The sequence below is a fragment of the Balaenoptera borealis genome (genome assembly GCF_965194805.1).
Source record: "Balaenoptera borealis genome assembly, chromosome: 4".
In the NCBI taxonomy this organism is placed as follows: Eukaryota; Metazoa; Chordata; class Mammalia; order Artiodactyla; family Balaenopteridae; genus Balaenoptera; species Balaenoptera borealis.
Genome location: NC_138861.1, coordinates 38,498,271 through 38,516,020, shown reverse-complemented (window position 1 = coordinate 38,516,020; position 17,750 = coordinate 38,498,271). Strand labels below are relative to the sequence as shown.

Genomic DNA, 17,750 nt, shown 5'->3' with positions numbered 1-17,750 from the left:
GTTTGTATTTTCCCACGGAAATGGGAGAGTTTGCCCCAGGCCAAGTTTTTCTTCTACATCCCTAAGCAGCGGGCAGGGGCAGGAAGTGATAACTCAGAAACACGGGGGACACGGGGGACGATGCCATCCCCACCCCCTGGTCAGGCTGGCCCTTGGCCTTACGGCCGGCCATTGTCATGGGGCCCTGGGCTCTTCAGCAGCCCCAAAACCCTCCACTGGGCCTGCAATCCAGTATTTTAAATTATGCTGCACTGAGATTGTCCTTACTTTTAGGTAGAACATGGATACTTTCCAACGGGTCTGTTCCCTTCTACACACCTGACCCCAAACTTGACACTTTACATGGTCCAGGGGAGGCGAGTTCCAAACTGATAACCAGCGCTCTGGAATCATCTCACCTGGGGAAGAGGCGACAGACACATCCTTCCTGTGACAATCTTAGGGGAGAACTGTGACAGGCCGAGGAGCCTCCTGTGGGGAAGACAGACATGCCGGGCCCCCAGAGCGGGCCCTGGAGCGGGTCTGGCTTCACAATCCTGAGGACCCTAGAAATGAGCTCCACATCCCAGGGACTCCAGGTCAGGGGACAGAGAAGCTCCCCCTTCCCGGAGAGGTCGGTTTAGCCTGTGCCTGGGAGTCGGAGGCTGAGAAGACAAACAACAAAGCATCCATTGCAGGGGCGTGGCTGAGGTTCCTCCAGGAACGGTCCGAATGCCTGACCCGCCGTCCTGCAGCCCGGCTTAAATCCAGATGGAGACGTGAGCGCCAAGGCCTGGAAAACATAGGGAGTGTGGGGTGGGGACAGGGCTGTACACTGAAGGTCGTCGGGAGGGCGGGCCTCACACACAAAGCCCTGGGGGGCAGCGCCCCAGCCCCATCCTGGCCCGGGTTCCTGCAGGACACGAGGGAGAGGCCAGCTGAGGCAGCTGGAGGGGGCCCGCCAGGATCTCACCTGTCAGAGAAGACCGCTGCCCCCAGAAACACGCCCCGCTCCGAAGCAGCAAGGCTCCTGGGTAACCCATCCTGCAGGTGAGCGCACACGTGCCAACACCAGGGGACAGTGCGTGCCCGTCCACCGGCGGCCAGATCGTGAAATGTTACAGAGTGAGTGAATTCCACAGTCTCTTCCCCACGTGAGGACACAGATCCAATAGTAAATTATATTTTATTTCATGTACAGAGAGCTCGGGGCTGAAAGGTGGTGGTTGGGGAAACAGCACACAGGTGAGCAGCATGGAGGAGAAAGCCTGTTGTGAGTCCGCCGGTGCCCTAAGTCCAGTGAGCGTGGGGTCCCCAGGGCAGCTGTCCATAGGGCAAGGAGCCTCTGTCCGCTGCCCTCTGGGTTTAGACCAATGCACCGCCCGCCAGCGGCAGCCCCTCCACGACACCAGAGTTACGGGCACATCCTGCAAACGCAGTTCCCTTTCAGGTGCGTGGCGGGGGGGGGGTGTCCGGTGGTGTGGCCGCCAGTGGGGCAGGCGGGCCGGCAAAAGGCTGCCCTTCCTCTCGCTCTGTAGACGGGAAAATTAAAACTCACGAGTCCCAAGGCTTGAAAATGCAAAGTCCATTCTGTTAACCTGGACATCCTTCTCCCGCCGCACATATCCGCACAGCCCTACGCAGGTCTGTGCCGTGCGTCCCCTCTCCCCCCACGTCTAGCAGTATTCCACACACACACACCCCCACCGGAGTGCCAGTCTGTGATCTGTCATTGCCATGTGTCCAGGTGGCCGTGGGTTCACCTGGGGGGGAAGACGGTGCTCACACCCCACAGGCAGGTCCTCGGGGGCCAGGGTCTGCAGCGGGGCCCTCACGGGCCAGTGGCTACAGCAGCTTGACGTAATTCTGTGGAATCAGGCCCCTCTTGCCATTCAAAGTCCCTTCCAGCCAGCCAGGTTCTCTTGAGGTTTGCACTGAAAAGGAAGAGAAATCCTTTTTACCAAAACGCTCCCGGGTACTTTCCGCCTGGGAACTCACTGCACCGCTGTGGGTCTTAAAGGCTTAACCAACACCGAAACGGGGGCCATTCCTGGGATGTCTGGTTACAGATCCGCACAAGAGTTATTTATAGGTGCCCCCCTGGCCACCCCATCCTTCACCTGTCTTCACGCCACAGCCTCCTAACCGGTCCCCCAGCTTCCGGTCAGGCTCTTCCCAATCCACAGTGCACAAAGGAGCTCAATGAGCTTTCCAGAACACACGGCACTGCCCTGCATAACACCCACTGTCTGTAGGAACAAACCCAAGCTTGCACGGGCGCCTGGCCCTGCCACCTCCCGAGCCACCCGTCACTCGCCCACAAGCACATCATGCGGGTCACCCACAGTGAATCATCCAGAGAAAGCCCCGGCTGAGCCTCTAGGCCTCTGTACCTGCAGCGGCGTCTGCTGACATGCCTTCCCCCACTTCTTCACCGGGGAATTCTTCCTCAGAGACCCCAGATACCCTGTCCTCTGGGGAGTCTTCCTCGGCCATTCTCGGCACTTGCCAGGCCTCACCGGCATCATCTGGGCCCCTGTCTGCCTGCCACCTGGACGGGGAACTCCTGAGGGCAGGGCGAGACCTTCCACAGCAGGGCTCAGTGCCCAGCACACTCCACGTTCCGCCAAGAGCCATGACAGACACACAGGACAGTGACCGCGGGCTGGACGGCAAAAGGCGCAGGCCAAACATTCATCACCAGGGTTCAGAAGCATCCAGTAACCCCCTCGCTGTGGGCAGGCCCCGACTCAGGCCTCGGCCACGGCCAGGAGCAGACGTGGCAGCCGAGCATGTAGAAGAAAGGGGAGGTGTGGGCTGGATCAGCACACCAAGCCGGGAGCTGGCCGAGCAAGGCAGCCATGACCGCAACCCATCAGAAGACGGCTGACTGTGCAGCCGAAACCCAGCACACATGTCCACGCGCCCAATACACAAACGCTTCACGGAACAGTACTTCCTCACTACGTGTGATGCACTCTTTTCTATTATTTTTCAATGCTGATGGCAACTCAGCAAACGGGGTTCATGACGCACTCCTGTGTAGCAACCCACAGTCTGACCTCTGCATGGCTGGTCCTCTGCTTTCCTCCCCGTTTATGCCTGGACGACCCTCCTTGCCCTTCAGATACCAGCTGAGGTATGCCCTCCCTCCGAGACCACTCCCAATGCTCCAGACCAGGTCAGAGCCGCCATATGTGCCCCCTACCCATTCCCTGTGAGTTGGGGGGTGTGTGTGTGAGAGAGAGAGAGACACACACACACACACACACACACACACACTGGACCCTCCCTCCTAGTCTAGGCTCTGCGTTCCCCAGCACAGTGCTTGACCAGGATGATTTGCTGAAAGGATGAATAAACAAATGAACCAGAGATGCGCCCTCCAGGTGAGCTGGTGGCACCCCTTTCTTCGCACCCTGACTTCTACCCCAACATCGTTCCTCACAGCAGGGTGTTTAAGGGCTCTCACTTAATCCCACGCTGGCAATGCCATCGGAGCGCAGCCCCCGTTGGGGAAAGGGACTGGATTCTATGCGAGAGGCACCCAGGGGTCGTGCAACGCGGGGTGGGGGTCTGGGGGCCGAGTAGATCCTTTCCTCAAACACTCAGGGAGGTAGTGACCATGGGGGAGGAACGAAGACCATTCCTGCTCGTTCCCGCATGCTGGGCTGCCACCTGGCCACAATCTCCTGTGGGGACAGGGCAGGTCGGTAGCTCCACGCCCCACACCAAGAGGCTGCTCACTGAAGACTCCCGTGACACACGGCAAACAGTACAGCGCTCGCTTGGCACACACTGGGGAGCACTAAGTGTGTGCCAGCTACCGCCTACACCAGAGACCCTGTCCTGCCACTCACGAGCTGTGTGGCCCCGGGCGAGGCTCACATCCTTAAGAATCTGATGAGAATGTTATGACAGTTACACCAATGCTCCCTGCTAGCGTGATCTTTTCTACTTGTGGTAAAATATATGTAACGTATATATGTAGATACGTAACCACTGTACCCATTTTTAAGTATACAGGTCAGTGGCATTAAGTACATCCACAATGCTGTATAACCATCACCACTATCCATTTCCAGAACTTCTTCATCTTCCCAAACTGAAATTCTGTCCCCATTAAACACTAACTCCCCATTCCCCCTCCCCAAGCTCCTGGTAACCTTTATTCTACCTTCTGTCTTCATGAGCATGCCTACTACAGATATTTCATATCAGTGGAATCATACAATATTTGTCCTTTGGTGACTGGGTTATCTCACTTAGCATAACGTCTTCAAGGTTCATCCATGTTGCAGCCTGTGTCAGAATTTCATCCCTTTTATGGCTGAATACACTATTGTATGTATAGACCACATTTTGTTTATCCATTCGTCTGTCAGTGGACATTTGGGCTGTTTCTACCTTTTGGCTATTGTGAATAATGCCAGCTATGCACATGGGTGTACAAATATGTTTGAGTCTCTGCTTCCAACTCTTTGGGCTATATATCCAGAAGAGGAATTACTGGACGACATGGTAATTCTATGATTAATTTCTGAGGACCTGCCCTACTATTTTCCACAGCAGCTGCACCATTTTACATTCCCACCAGCCATGCACAGGGGTACCAATTTCTTCACATCCTCACCAACACTCGTTATTTTCCATATTTTTGATAATGACCATCCTAATAGGTTGTAAGGTGGTATCTCACGGTGGTTTCTCCATGTCCTCCTGATTTACCATCCCATAACAAGGACACTAAGCTAGGGACAAGAATACTTTGTGAGACGCTTTCTCCAGAACAGAATCTGGTCTCAGCTTGGGGTATTTTTTAACATAATGTCAACAATATGAATGACAAATATCTAAATCATCATCATTATAAAACAAATAGCAGGAACCCACACTCAACTCAAGAACTGCAGCCGACATGGACGCCTCCGTCCTGGGCTCATTCCTGTGTCCTGCCCTCCCCCCTCACACCCTCCCCCTGCTCCAAGGGGATCGGTAGCTTCAATGCTGTGTTTCTCACCATCTTACCCCAGCGATGGTTCAAACACAGGTTCATCACATATGTTTATATCCCTAATAATATACTACTTATTTTGTATATTTGTGAGCTGAACCAGAATCACACCCTATAGAGTCTTCTTGCACTTAATTTTTTTACTTAAAATGAGTTTCTAAGATTCCCTCATGTTAGGGATATATATAAGAACGCAACTGTTAGGTTGTGGGGTCTATAAGAGGGTCAACTTTCTAAGATAATGGCAAGCTGTCTTCCAAGGATTGCTCTTTATATATCTGAGGACTTTAAAATGAATCACCAGCAGCTTTTAAAGATGAATCTGGGCCACACCTGCTCCCCAAACAATGGACAGATCCTGTCTCCAGGTTAGAAATGAACAAAGTGTGGCAAACAAGGCAGCCAGCCTCCCTGCCCAGAGAGAGCCAGACCTTGGAAATCCTAATGCCGGGCAGCCCTGGGGAGGGAAACCACTCCCTGCTTGCACCGGTGGGTCCGGCAGCTGCAAGGCTACCTATCTGGAAAGAGAGCAGAACTGACTGGTCGCCAAGGTAATGTATTTCTGAGGTTCCCCAGGCCCAGAGAAAAGGGCACTGGCCTCTGGTTGTCACACGCACATCAGCTGCCCTGAGACCTTACACACGGCGCCCCCTGGAGGATATGGGCGGCACGGCCCCAGAACAACGGCTAAGCATTAGTGCGTCTACTATAGAAATGAATCTTCAGCTTAGAATTTAAACTCAAGTCCAGGCCCACACGGTAAGAGTGAAGAGCAAGGAACAGTTATGGGGCGAGGTGATTACTAAAGATCCCTTTCCCTTCCACACTCTGGGTCAGGATTTCCTACTGTTGTATATGTTCGCAACCGCGTGACTACTGACAACGCGGCCCAGGGGCCACTTTGACCTGGATTTTGTCTTCTCCAAAGGCCACTGAATGGCGTAAGCCAATTTCCTTTGTTGCCTGCACGAGGGACAAGAGCGGCTGGCAAGGCAAGAGCAAGCGCATTTATGGTAGCTGGAAGACTCCAAATGGACAAATGAACACAGAAAAAAACGTCTCAGGCATTTCAGCGATGCTAAGTATCCCTGGTCTGCAGGAAGGACATGTTCCCAGCGACACTCCAGTGGCTGAGTTACAAACAGTGGCCGCCTGGAGCGACGGGAGCTGAGGCCAGGGGAGCTGCTGCTGAGGCCAGGGGAGCTGCTGCTCCGGCCCGGCCCGCGTCCGTCATCGGAAGGGAAGAGCCGCAGCCGTTCAAGGAGAGGCATCACTAGACGTGCTCTGAGCAAACACTTCCAACTAGTTATCAAGTCTCTGCTAAGAGATCAACTATGCACGGAAGATGAAGGTGCAAACACACAGAAAAGAATAAATCCTGCTTAAGGGTCTTCCATTTTCTGTGACCTTTAAGAACCACCCTAAGAAACAGTAAGTTTGGGGATGTGCGTTCCGATCGTGGTCCCCGTGCGTATCTTTGGCAACAGAAGAACAGGAGTGGGATGCAGGGGCTGCAAGGCAAGGAGCTCACATCAAACGAGACGTGCACGTGCTCCTGTACAGGGAAGGTGTCAACACGTCAACAAGCGTCTCTAGAGCAGCTGGCCTGGGGGAGGACCTGAGGACACCAGCGCCACAGAGCCCGGAATCTGAGTGGTATGTGCCTTGGCTCAAAACGAAGCCGGGTGCACGGAGCGCCAAGCGAGGCTCCAAGGTCGGCAACATCCTCCACAATGTCTGTGCTGCACACGTGGCCCAAAATGCTGCCCTGACACATCACTACACATGTGGACATCCTTGTGGATTAGGATGGAGAAGCTGATGCAGAGGGAACTTAAGGAACTTGCCCAGGGTCACAGAGAAAGTGGAAAAGCCAACTGACCTCAGGCAAAATAAGTGCAGAGTTGATAGCTACCTGCTGTCAATCACTCTCCTGTTCCCGAAACACACTGACATATGTGTGTGTGTATGCCTGTATGTGTGTGTATACATGGATATGAGCATATACAGAGATAGAGAGACACACACACACACACCCCTACGCACACACTATTTTTCTTAGGAGGTCTCCTGCAAGTCACCAAGGGACTTTAAAAGTGCAGAACTTCAGTGTCCCGCATCAGACATCTATCGGCCTTTCCCAATATCCAAGTTGGCAGAACCGGATTTGATTGGGGTCCTGACCCCCGTTCCCATGTCTGCGTGCCCAGAGGAGGAGCCCCTAGACCCAGTGTGGTGCTGATTGATCTGAAGTCCTGGCTGGCAATGAGTTTAAGGGGAGCACATGACCTCATTCTTGCTATTGAGACGTGAGAGCAGGTCACCTAAGGAAGGATGTTCTGAAAAAGTTTTCTCATGCTTAAAAAAAGAACACAAGGATGACGCAACCCCCTTCTGCTAGGGTTGAGTGTGGCCATGAGGCCTGGAACTGGGACAGCCATCCCACCCGCGCTGGGGAACCAGCCAGAGGCCCCTGTCCATAAGCAGAGATGGAAACACTGCGGTCTTGGGTGACATCTTTGAGGTGGTGATTAACCAGCCCCTGGAGCTCCCCACGTGCAGACTTCTTATTGCGTGAGCGAATCCGCTTTCATGACTGCTTTAACCAGTTCTATCTGTTACTTGCAGCCAAAGGCATTCTAATAGATACACCTTCCACCAAGGTAAGTATCACATGAACCATACTGTGTTCTGAGGCCCCGGACAAATCTAATCAACCACACAGCGTCAAAATTCATCCTCATGTCCTAAATGGTGGGTTTCAGTGCTCTCCGCTTTCCCTTCTGCCATATGGGTGCCCATACATGACAGGCCTGGAGGAGGGCAGCTAACTGACTCTCCTGCCAAAACTGCATGCATGTATGTTATGGTGACGGAGGACTGATCTTGCTTCTACTCCAAGAGCAAAATTTCTCCACGAAGTATAATTCTGTCATACGTGGGGTTTTTTGTTGTTGTTTGTTTTCTGACACTATCAGGAGTCTCTGGCTCTCCAGAGTACGTAGCACACAGATATAGAAATCTACTCTAAATGAGGCAACTTGCTTTCTAAAAAACAATCATCAGTACATGCCGCATTACTGACAATATAGCACCAGGCGTTGTGTTGATATACTCCATATATTCCAAACATTCTGGCTAATCAACCATTCCATTCCAAGCATCAAAGGTTCTCGCTGCCTCTCCAGAACCCTTTTGGGCAGCTCTGCCCCCACACATCACTGTTTCCATAGCAACCAATGAATTTCATAATGAGGAGGACTGGGAAGGAAGAAATCAAGGGGGAGGGAAGAGATGTACACTGAACCATGGGAAGAATTTGTGAAACCTGAAGCCGGGCATAGCTCCTCAATGCTTATGTGTGACTATTAAACATGCAAACAAAAATCTATACCCTGGTTTCAGTATGCAAAGTCAATACCCGTATCTAGAGATTCATGCACTATTCAAACAAGCAAAACTCATGTAAAGCATAAGAATGGTAAGGGAACGATAAACCAAAATTGGTCGACAAAGCACGTGTCTGTAGCTCAGAGCTGGTGAACCTGAAGCATTTAGGAGGCTAGGGTGGGGACGCTGGGAGAGGAAAACAGAGGATGCAAATCACAAACATTTCTTAACTCCAAGTAGCACCAGCTTCTCTACATCAGGAAAAAGATATCCCGAATGAAGACCCTCAAGAGTTACAAGAGTTGGAGAATAACCAAGATTAAAGCGGAAGTGGGCACCCACAGTCCCCTGGCGTTCGGTTCCTGGGAGCCACGTGGGCAGGCTCTCGCCCAGCCAAAGCATCAAGGGACAGACAGACTTCTGCTCCTGACAACCCCACAGCCAGGGACCGCCTGTCTGCTCTGGGCTGTAGACCCTCTGGGCCGGCAGAAGACAGCCTCCCACAAAGCTCCCACTAACACTTACCATCCTCAAAAATCGCTCCTATTTCAAAAGACAATTCCGAGCTGTGTTCTGCTTCACACGGGTACACTGCCCGGGCCTTCCGATTGATGACGCTGAAGAGGGAACAGGCAAGGCACCAAGTGAAACACGAGAAACCTCACCTTTCCCCCGCCCGCACTGCCCAAATCTCATTTCTATGTCACCAGCGCGGCAGCTCCTTCCAAAAAGGAAATTAGCAGGAAAGGGAACATCGGGCAAACCACAGCACTTGACTGTCAAGTAAATGACAGGTTTCAAACCCCAGTCTTTCTTTAGGGAGCCTCTCTGAGAAGCTTTCCCTGAACCTCTTCACCTACTTCTCCTCTCCGCTCAGTGGGATGCCCTTCCCTCTCGTTCAGCGTTATTAGAACCACAGGGCACGTTTATTTCTGAAGCATTTCAGTTTATCTATTAAGGAAAAGCACCGGTGTCTTGAGACCGAAGGCGAGGCAGCGAAGGGCAGAGGCACACGGACACTAAGTGGCTCCAGCCATGCCCCTCGGACGCCCATCTGTCTACAGTGACGCTCTGCTTTCACGCCACCCTGGAAGGGGCTCATTGCTCTCAGCTGGGTCTCGCCCCCAAAAGGGACATCAGGCTCGGCTTCTCAACACTTGTCAAAACATCCTGTGTGTTCTTGTGGGAAAAGAACACAGTGGGGAAGGATGGAGACCAGGCTGTCAGCCAGATGCACACCGAGGCAGAAGGAAGCATCCCACCTCGCCGGAGCAGGGGAAGCCACTGATGGGGAGAAGAGCCTCAGCCTGCTGTCCCAGAGGAAGGGCTGTGCTAAAGGTCAGCACCTCTGGCCTCTGCACCACTGGCCCATTAAAGAGCTGTGTTAATTACGGTTCCCAGTGCCCCGTTTACCTTCCTTTAAAACAAACCATGAGCTTTCTATTCATGTATAAAAAGTTCTTCCAAAATACGTGGTTTCATAAATGCACAACCAGCATCAAAAAGAGTAGGTTCAAGCAGGTCTCACGTAAGGCAAATCTCTAAGAATGTACTTGTTCTTGAACCTTTAAGTCTAAGGCAAGGTTGTAAATGTTGTCCACGAAGTCCAGGAGACCGGCAGCTGTTTCCACGTGGGGAGCACAAGAACGTGCTCAGGTTGATCAGGCCCCTGTGTGTGCCGCCCTCACATTCTACATCACGCTCCAAACCACATACCTTTCAGGTGGCTTGTCCGCTACGGTGGCAGGAAGGGAGAGGGGGAAAGACGCCAGCTTGGGTGAAGGAGGTGTAACCGCTGTGTTGCAGCTCGGTGTGGTTGGTGCCTGAGGGTTAAGCCACTGGACCGTGGATGATCGGGCCTGGCTTGGGCTAAGCGTGGAAGTTTGAAGAACAGGATTAATAGTATAAAGGCCACGGAACACCAAATACATGACACCCCATTCCTCAATGGCCAGGATGATAGTTCCTTTCTCTCTCCTGATGACTGAAAGGGATAGAGTCCTCTCCACCTCCTCCCAGGTCTGTAGCCCCAAGAGCCACACCCCAAAACTAGAGATGCCTCACCGTACTTCTTCAGGTTTGTGGAGAAGATCTAGTCTTGTCCAACCTAGCGCCATACTGGTGCATTAATTACAACACCAGAATCCAACGGCCAAAACTAGTTGCTTGGACTTTTGAGATATTCATGTTTTCTGCTTATAAGAAAAGTCAAAAGAATCTACAGTCAAGCCCATGACCTATAGCTCTAAATATTCAACAGTGGCCTTTTAATGTCTAAATTGGTACAGCCATTACGGAGAACAGTACGGAGATTCCTTAGAAAACTAAAAATAGAACTACCATATGACCCAGCAATCCCACTACTGGGCATATACCCAGAGAAAACCATAATTCAAAAAGACACATGCACCCCAATGTTCACTGCAGCACTATTTACAACAGCCAGAACATGGAAGCAACATAAATGCCCATCAACAGAGGAATGGATAAAGATGTGGTACATATATACAATGGAATATTACCCAGCCATAAAAAGGAACGAAATTGGGTCATTTGTAGAGACGTGGATGGACCTAGAGACTGTCATACAGAGTGAGGTAAGTCAGAAAGAGAAAAACAAATATCGTATATTAAGGCATATATGTGGAATCTGAAAAAATTGGTATAGACGATCTTACTTACAAAGCAGAAATAGAGACACAGACATAGAGAAGAAAGGTATGGATACCAAGCAGGGATGGGATGAATTGGGAGACTGGGACTGATATATATACACCATTGACACTATGCATAAAATAGATAACTAATGAGAATCTACTGTATAGCACAGGGAACTCAACTCATTGCTCTGTGGTGACCTAAATGAGAAGGAAATCCAAAAAAGAGGGGATATACGTATACATATAGCTGATTCTCTTTGCTGTACAGTATAAACTAACACAATATTGTAAAGCAACTACACTCCAATAAAAAAATAAAAATAAAAAAAATAAATAAAGCTCTTTCATCTGGTCATATACACGTGGCAACTCAGAACAGAATGCCACTGGGAATCAAGATTCCTCTAGAGTGGACCAAAGACTAGCATTTAAGCGAGAAACCAATGAACAGTAAATCTTTGGTGACCTTAACATTCCCTAATAGTTGCCAATTTTGAAAATAAGTTAATGTAAAAAGGTCAGTAAACAGACTCATGGAGGGGCCTCTAAACGTGGAGGGTTCGATAAATACGTGTTGATCTGAATAAATTATTCTTCAATGATCTCAAAACTGGAGGCTTGTGACTATGGTCTACGAAGCTTGCTTTAAAAGCACAGGGCTGAAAGCTGCTCGTTTTACTCAAGTACATTTTCAACACATATGTATTCAATGCTGCTATACCCAGATGCCCCTCCCCTCCAATTCACCCACTTTGGCTAAAACCAGTTTCTACGAGCAGCTTCCGTGTCCTTCCATATTACTGAGCATTATCTTTGATTCTTCTTCTAAAGCAGAACTAACACCACGTCCTGTCCATTTTTACTGCAAAAAGCTCCCAGGCTGTTCCTTTCTCTGTGCTCTCGTCGTGAACGGGAGACGATCCCATTCTCACTGCTGATGCCGGTGTCACGGCGGAGGTCTCCTAGCCAAGCCCCTGGCCCCAGGCCTCCCATTCGGCCAGTTCCATCAGCCACATTCAGCCACCTGGGTAAGACCCAGGCCACCCCGTGTGCCTCCCCAGGAACAGGTGTGCTCCCCCACCTGCCCTGGCAGCCTGGCTTCTTAGCCCACAGCTCTGCTCCCATGACTTCCCCTCCTCCCCACCTCAGGCTCTTGTGCTCCTCTGCTGGCTCTAGTCTGTCCCCTCCCCCCGGGCTCAGCTCGAGCTGCCTCCCCCAGTTCTTCTCCTCTGGACTCTCTAAGTCACAGACCTTCTCTGAAGGCCCATCACACCAATAAATGGGAGGGCCCATCAGCATGAGTTGTTCTGTGTTGGTTTCAGACATCTCTCTCGCCTCTGGGTTGACAGCAGGTGGGTAACTCTTTGTGTAGACTCACAAAGCCGGGCAGAGGGCTTGGCACAGGAAGACTTCAAGCCACATCTGAGCAGCCAGTTCACGTGTGCTAACACTACAACTGAACATTATACACCAGGCCCATGAAATATTGCATTACTGACTGGATATTTAGTACACAGAAGGTTGCCTTTACTCTGATCAGAAAAGGTGGGGGAGGAGGAACATCTTAAAAACATTATTCTTTGAACAACTTATTTACAATCCCCCTATCCAGCCATTCATTTGGAAGTCATAAAACCTACTTCATACCAAGCAAAGAAACCTATAAATCTCAAGGTGATCTGTATCACCAACAGCAAAAGTCACTCCATTCTTCAGCAGAAAATGAAACTTTAATGGGTTCTTACTCATCAGGAAGGGAGAGGATGGCGTGAGTGAAGCTCTGACAGAGAATTTAAGACCACAGTCAGCCAAACAACTGCCATTTTATCTCCCAGCAATTACTCAAGGCGCTTGTGGGTGCTGGTGGCGATGGGGGATGAGGTGTGTTACCCCACCCGAACCAACTCTTCCTGGTCATAAATAGTCAAGTGATGAAACGATGGCCATCTATCTGCTGAGAGGGAGGACAGCTACGGGATGAAGATAAGGTAACAGTGTGTGTATTTATGAGGTTCTTTAAAAGTAAAGGTCATAAATTTTACAGCTATTATCTACTTCATCCTCACATCTTTCTTTTAAAAAGAAATGTTTTGTTTTGTTTTTCTGTAAAGGGAAAATACTCCTTCTGGCAAGTGAAAGAATTGTTGGAAGAGCAGGTGCAGAAGGTAAGGGCCTATCCTTAGCTCGGCTTTCTCCACCCTGTCCCAAAACAGGAACTCAGAGTCGCCCATCCTTGCCCAGAGTCAAGCTCGCAACATGAGCCTTTTTTGCTTCTTGGTTTGTTCTCTGTGATTTTTTTTTGTTTGTTTTCTGTTTTCTGTCAACACACAGATGTGCTATGTGATCCCACACTCACTGGTTCACCAAGAGAGTCTTTTCAGGCTTCCCACTTAGACCTAAATTTCTGTATTTGAGTCCCTGGGTTTCCCCACAGTATCTCAGAAAGCCTCCGCTCAGGACTTCTCTGTGGGCATGAACTTTGCAGACTGGACTATTCATATTCGCCTCTACTATGGGGAGGAGGTATCATAAGTCACGTGGAGAACTAAGTCCTGTGAAAGAGGAGACCTGCCCAGCAAAACAAAGTTCAGGAAACAGAGCCAGGTAGCCATGAGGATACAAGAAACTTTCCATGGGCTTCTTCGCTGGGAAGGAGTGGGGATGAGGCAGGAAGCAGTTAAATATACTCAAGACCTAAGACCTGAATTCTCGCCTCAGCCAGCAGAGGCCAGACGATGTTTCACAGGTGTCTCCAAAAGCAACCTGCCAACATTTTTTTTTTTTGGAAGGCAAGAAATTGTAAACATGAGTTTCTTTATATAAACCATCTCCTACTTTCCAGAATTTGGGTTTTATTTTGTTTTTTGGTAATAAGGATCAAAAAATATTTTTTAACTATCTAATTCTTTAAAAGATAATACTTATAATTTTCTCAAAAAGCAGTAAAGTATTCCTTTTAAAGGAGAATTTCTGACATTGTTTTTCTCTTCTTTGACTTAAAACATTTTAGAGGAACCCTAGGCATTCGGGAAACGGCAGCCCAGAGCAAAGGTCTAGCAGTTTTTCTCAGCCTGGGCCTCCTGAGAGAAGGCGCCCTAAGGCATCCATGTACATAACGAATTAACACCTCTCCTGCACGTCTAGAACTGTTCTAGCTACCCATGTGTTGGGAGACAATTCAATACGGGTCTTCGGTGTTTCTGCACTTCTAGTGAGCAAAGGCTGGATTATCTTTTCAAGGATGTTTTTAGAGCACAGAGCCTTGGAAGATAAAGTTGTGTCTTCCCCTGGAGCGAAGAGCAGGCTTTACCGTCTGTCATAAAAGATCTGGTTTTCCTGAGCTCTGGGTTTCTCTCTTGCTAACACTCCACAGGCAGGTGTTATCTGGGCCACGGGGCATCACCCTGTGGAAACTGGGACTCGGATTAATACTCTGAGGACTGCTATGGCTGTGATTAGTACAGTCCTTTGACTCTGACCAGGAGCCCAACGTCTTCTGCCAGCATCCCTGGAATCATGGCAGGCCAATGCGGGACCCTGCAAAGCAGAGTCAAATTTCAGACGTCACAGTTCTTGACAGCATGCTTGGGAGCACTGAGAAAATACTCAGGTCATTTTTTTGTATTCTGTGGTTCAGAGGAGAACCCTGGCTAAGAAAGTCTTTGGGTTAAAGATCAAAACTGGTAGGTGATCTAAGAATTAAAAAGCCCATTACCTGCTAGAACACAATGGAATATTTCAAGTGTTCTCTCCTACCACTTCCCAAATTTAAGCATTTAAAAAAAAAAAAAAAAAAACCTATTTAATTCCTTCTCCCTCCTGCCCCTTTAACTATGGATTTTTGATGAGCAAGACTGGCATGATCACAAACCACCAATTTTATTGAATAATGAGCTGCTGAGCAATTATAAAAAAGCACCTAAAGTGCCATGTTTCCTGAAAGCCAAGCTGTGGTTTGCAAAAATGCAGGCAGAAGTCTACTCTTCCTGAAAAGCTCAGAAACCACATTTACCAGAACAGAAATAAATTACAGAGAAATATGAATATGTTTCTCTGCTCTCTTCCCAATTTCACACACTAAACTGAAAGCATCATGACTCCTCTCTGTCTTCGGGGCAAAAGAGCCAACGTCCCTTTGAGGAGAAATGTTTCCTTCTCAAAGAAAAGGAAGAAATGGAAACAAGAGGGTTTCACTAAAAACACAGAGATTTCCTCCTGCTAACTCAAAAACTCATCCTCGAAAACTTTCTGACATTGGAATGCTACCTGGTATTCCTAAGGCAATGGGAAGTCTCCTGCCTGGGGGCGGGGCAGGTGGAGGGGCTGGGGAGTGGAACACACATTTGTGAAGATGATGAGCGAATTCTCTCCAGTAACAAGAATCAGCACTCTTGCCCTGGCAAAACAGGTCTGCACGTGAGGGAAAGACCCTGTAGCTTTCACGATGGGGAGGAATAAACCCTCAATAACATGAAATTATGACCGTTTCTGTGTATGTGTACACTTTACAGAGTTCATTTTTCTGAAAATGTAACAAATCAGAGGTATATGCTGCTTGGGATTCAAACTGTGACCCGATCGTCTCCAATACCAGACTCCACGCGCCATGCATATTAAAAAAACTTTTTGGCAGCAGAAAAGCACAAACATTTCAGAAATGGGGGAGGGAACTTAGGGCCTTAACTGTTAAAATTCGACAACAGCTGCACCAGTCACCAGAGAACGTCTGCCTCTAACAAACATTTCTTGCAAAGCATAGGCAGGTCAGGCTCTGGGCAGTGCTGGAATACAAGCGCCCGCTTCCAGGCTCTGGGAGCACAGAACGTAATTTAGCATTCGAGGGAGGATACATATCAAGAAAAGAAATGACTGCTTCTCTGAAATGATTAAATCCCCCAAATACCAAGATATTTGACGATGGCTTTTATGATGTCGGCATCAAATCAGAAGTTTGCACTGGAAGGAAAGATTTTAAGACCTCATTTGCAAGGTCTCCGAGCAGAAGCTAACACATTAGTGAAATGATCTTTCATTCCAGGCTGGGAAACAACGTACAGCATAAGTCTAGAACAGCTGTCCTGGGCAAAAGTGTTTGAAAATGTTAATAAAGACAGAAGGAAATATCGTCTATCTGTATATTATGGGAAATCTCTGTTCAAATAAATGCCACCGTTCTTCTTTAAGTGCACGAGGGGGAATTCCCCAGCCAGCACGCTGTTGGTTCCAAGTGAGCACAGTGAGGGGCACAGAAGTGGAGAGAAGCATGCCCCTGTGACAAGTGGCCATAATCCACGGCACTGGGCCGGGAGGACATCACTGATCATTAGGGGGGTTCGCACTGGACCCTGTTCGCTCATCACTCTTGGTCTGAGAACTACCTGTCAGGCCCCATGCCTGCCCTGGGGACACCCAGGGAACTATAACAGCTGTTTTCCATGAGCACCCAGTCAGGTGAGAAGAGAATGACAAATTGATGATCATGACACAGCGTGCGAGCGCCACATAACAGAGAGGTGGCCAGGGTCCCGCGGGAGAACAGAGGAGGGGGCAGCTGCCACGTGGGCGTCCAGGGAGGCTTCCCGCCCTGAGCCGAGGGCGCCATCGTCAGTATCCTCACGCCCTCCCTACACCCTGGCACAGTCGGTGCTGAGCCAGGCACAACTGGCACGTGTTCATTCACTCATTCCCGGCTATGCTACCGTTCCACGTGACACATGAGAAGCCGATAGCAGAACGGTGACGGTGACTTACTCAAGGTCAATGTCGGGTCAAAGCCCCGTTTGGACAAGACTGCACGGAGCTCACGGCCTCAAGTCCCTCCGAGCGAGCGGCTGGAGTGGAACACAAGGAGCTGAATGGAGAGAGATGAGAGGCAGAGGTACTCGGGGGGCAGGACCACTGAGTCAGATGCTCACAGGCAGGGCGACTGAAGGACTGTAATCACACCTATTACAATTGCATGAAACGCCGCCACTCTACAGAGACCCTGGGTTCCAAAGACAGCCCTGGCTGTGTGCCCATGTGCAGTTTCCTAATGTCCCTCAGCTTGTTCCTTTTTTTGTTTAAAAAAAAAAAGGAGGCAGGAGGGGAGGACACTTCTCACTCTCAGAGGCTGGGGCAGAGCTGGCATTATCAGCCTTGGCTGGGGGTCAGCCGCGACTGAAACCTGGGAGAGTAACAATCTCCCTGGTCTCAGCTTCCTTAGCGAAAATGAAAGTAAGTGTTAACAGGCTGGGTGGCAGTAAGATGTAAATAAGATGACAGGTATAAAGCACCCAGCAGTGACTGGAGAACAGTGAGCACTCAACAGGTGAAGCCCTTCTTGTGAGCATTAGGTATATCGCCTCTGCTTTCCAGGCTTACATCTTCACCAATGAATCATCTTCTTTACCAAAAGACAACGAACTCTGTCAAAGGGAAAAAACTATAAATATTAAGTAAATGTCACCATTGGGGGAAAAAAGTTGCTAAGTGCAGTATGACTACATATGATCCAGGACTGAATCCTGAAACAAAAGGACATGAGTGAAACAATTAGTGAAACAGAAATAAAGTCTGTATGTAATAGTATCGTACCAATGTGAATTTCCTGGTTTTAACCAAAGTACCATGGTTCGGTGTAAGATGTTAGTAGTAGAAGCCGGGTGAAGGATCTATGGGAACTCTCTATACTATCTTTGTAAATTTTCAGTAAATCTAAAACTATT

General features: G+C 49.4%; 1 protein-coding gene across 8 annotated transcripts in view; it reads right to left on the bottom strand.

Moving 5' to 3' along the window:
* Window positions 1-1,146: 1,146 nt before the first annotated feature.
* ARHGAP10 (Rho GTPase activating protein 10) overlaps window positions 1,147-17,750 on the bottom strand; it is a 335,488-nt gene continuing 318,884 nt past the window's right edge. For 4 of the 8 annotated variants that reach the window (XM_082388997.1, XM_082388996.1, XM_082388995.1 and 1 more), the window contains 3 exons: window positions 10,100-10,252; window positions 8,909-9,000; window positions 1,147-1,913 (listed from right to left, as the gene is read on the bottom strand). In XM_082388997.1, the coding sequence (XP_082245123.1) occupies window positions 1,825-1,913; window positions 8,909-9,000; window positions 10,100-10,252 (334 nt within the window). In that variant the 3' untranslated portion in view covers window positions 1,147-1,824. The remainder of the gene's footprint in view (window positions 1,914-8,908; window positions 9,001-10,099; window positions 10,253-17,750) is intronic. The other 4 variants (XR_014243606.1, XR_014243607.1, XM_082388998.1 and 1 more) reach the window with 2 other exon arrangements.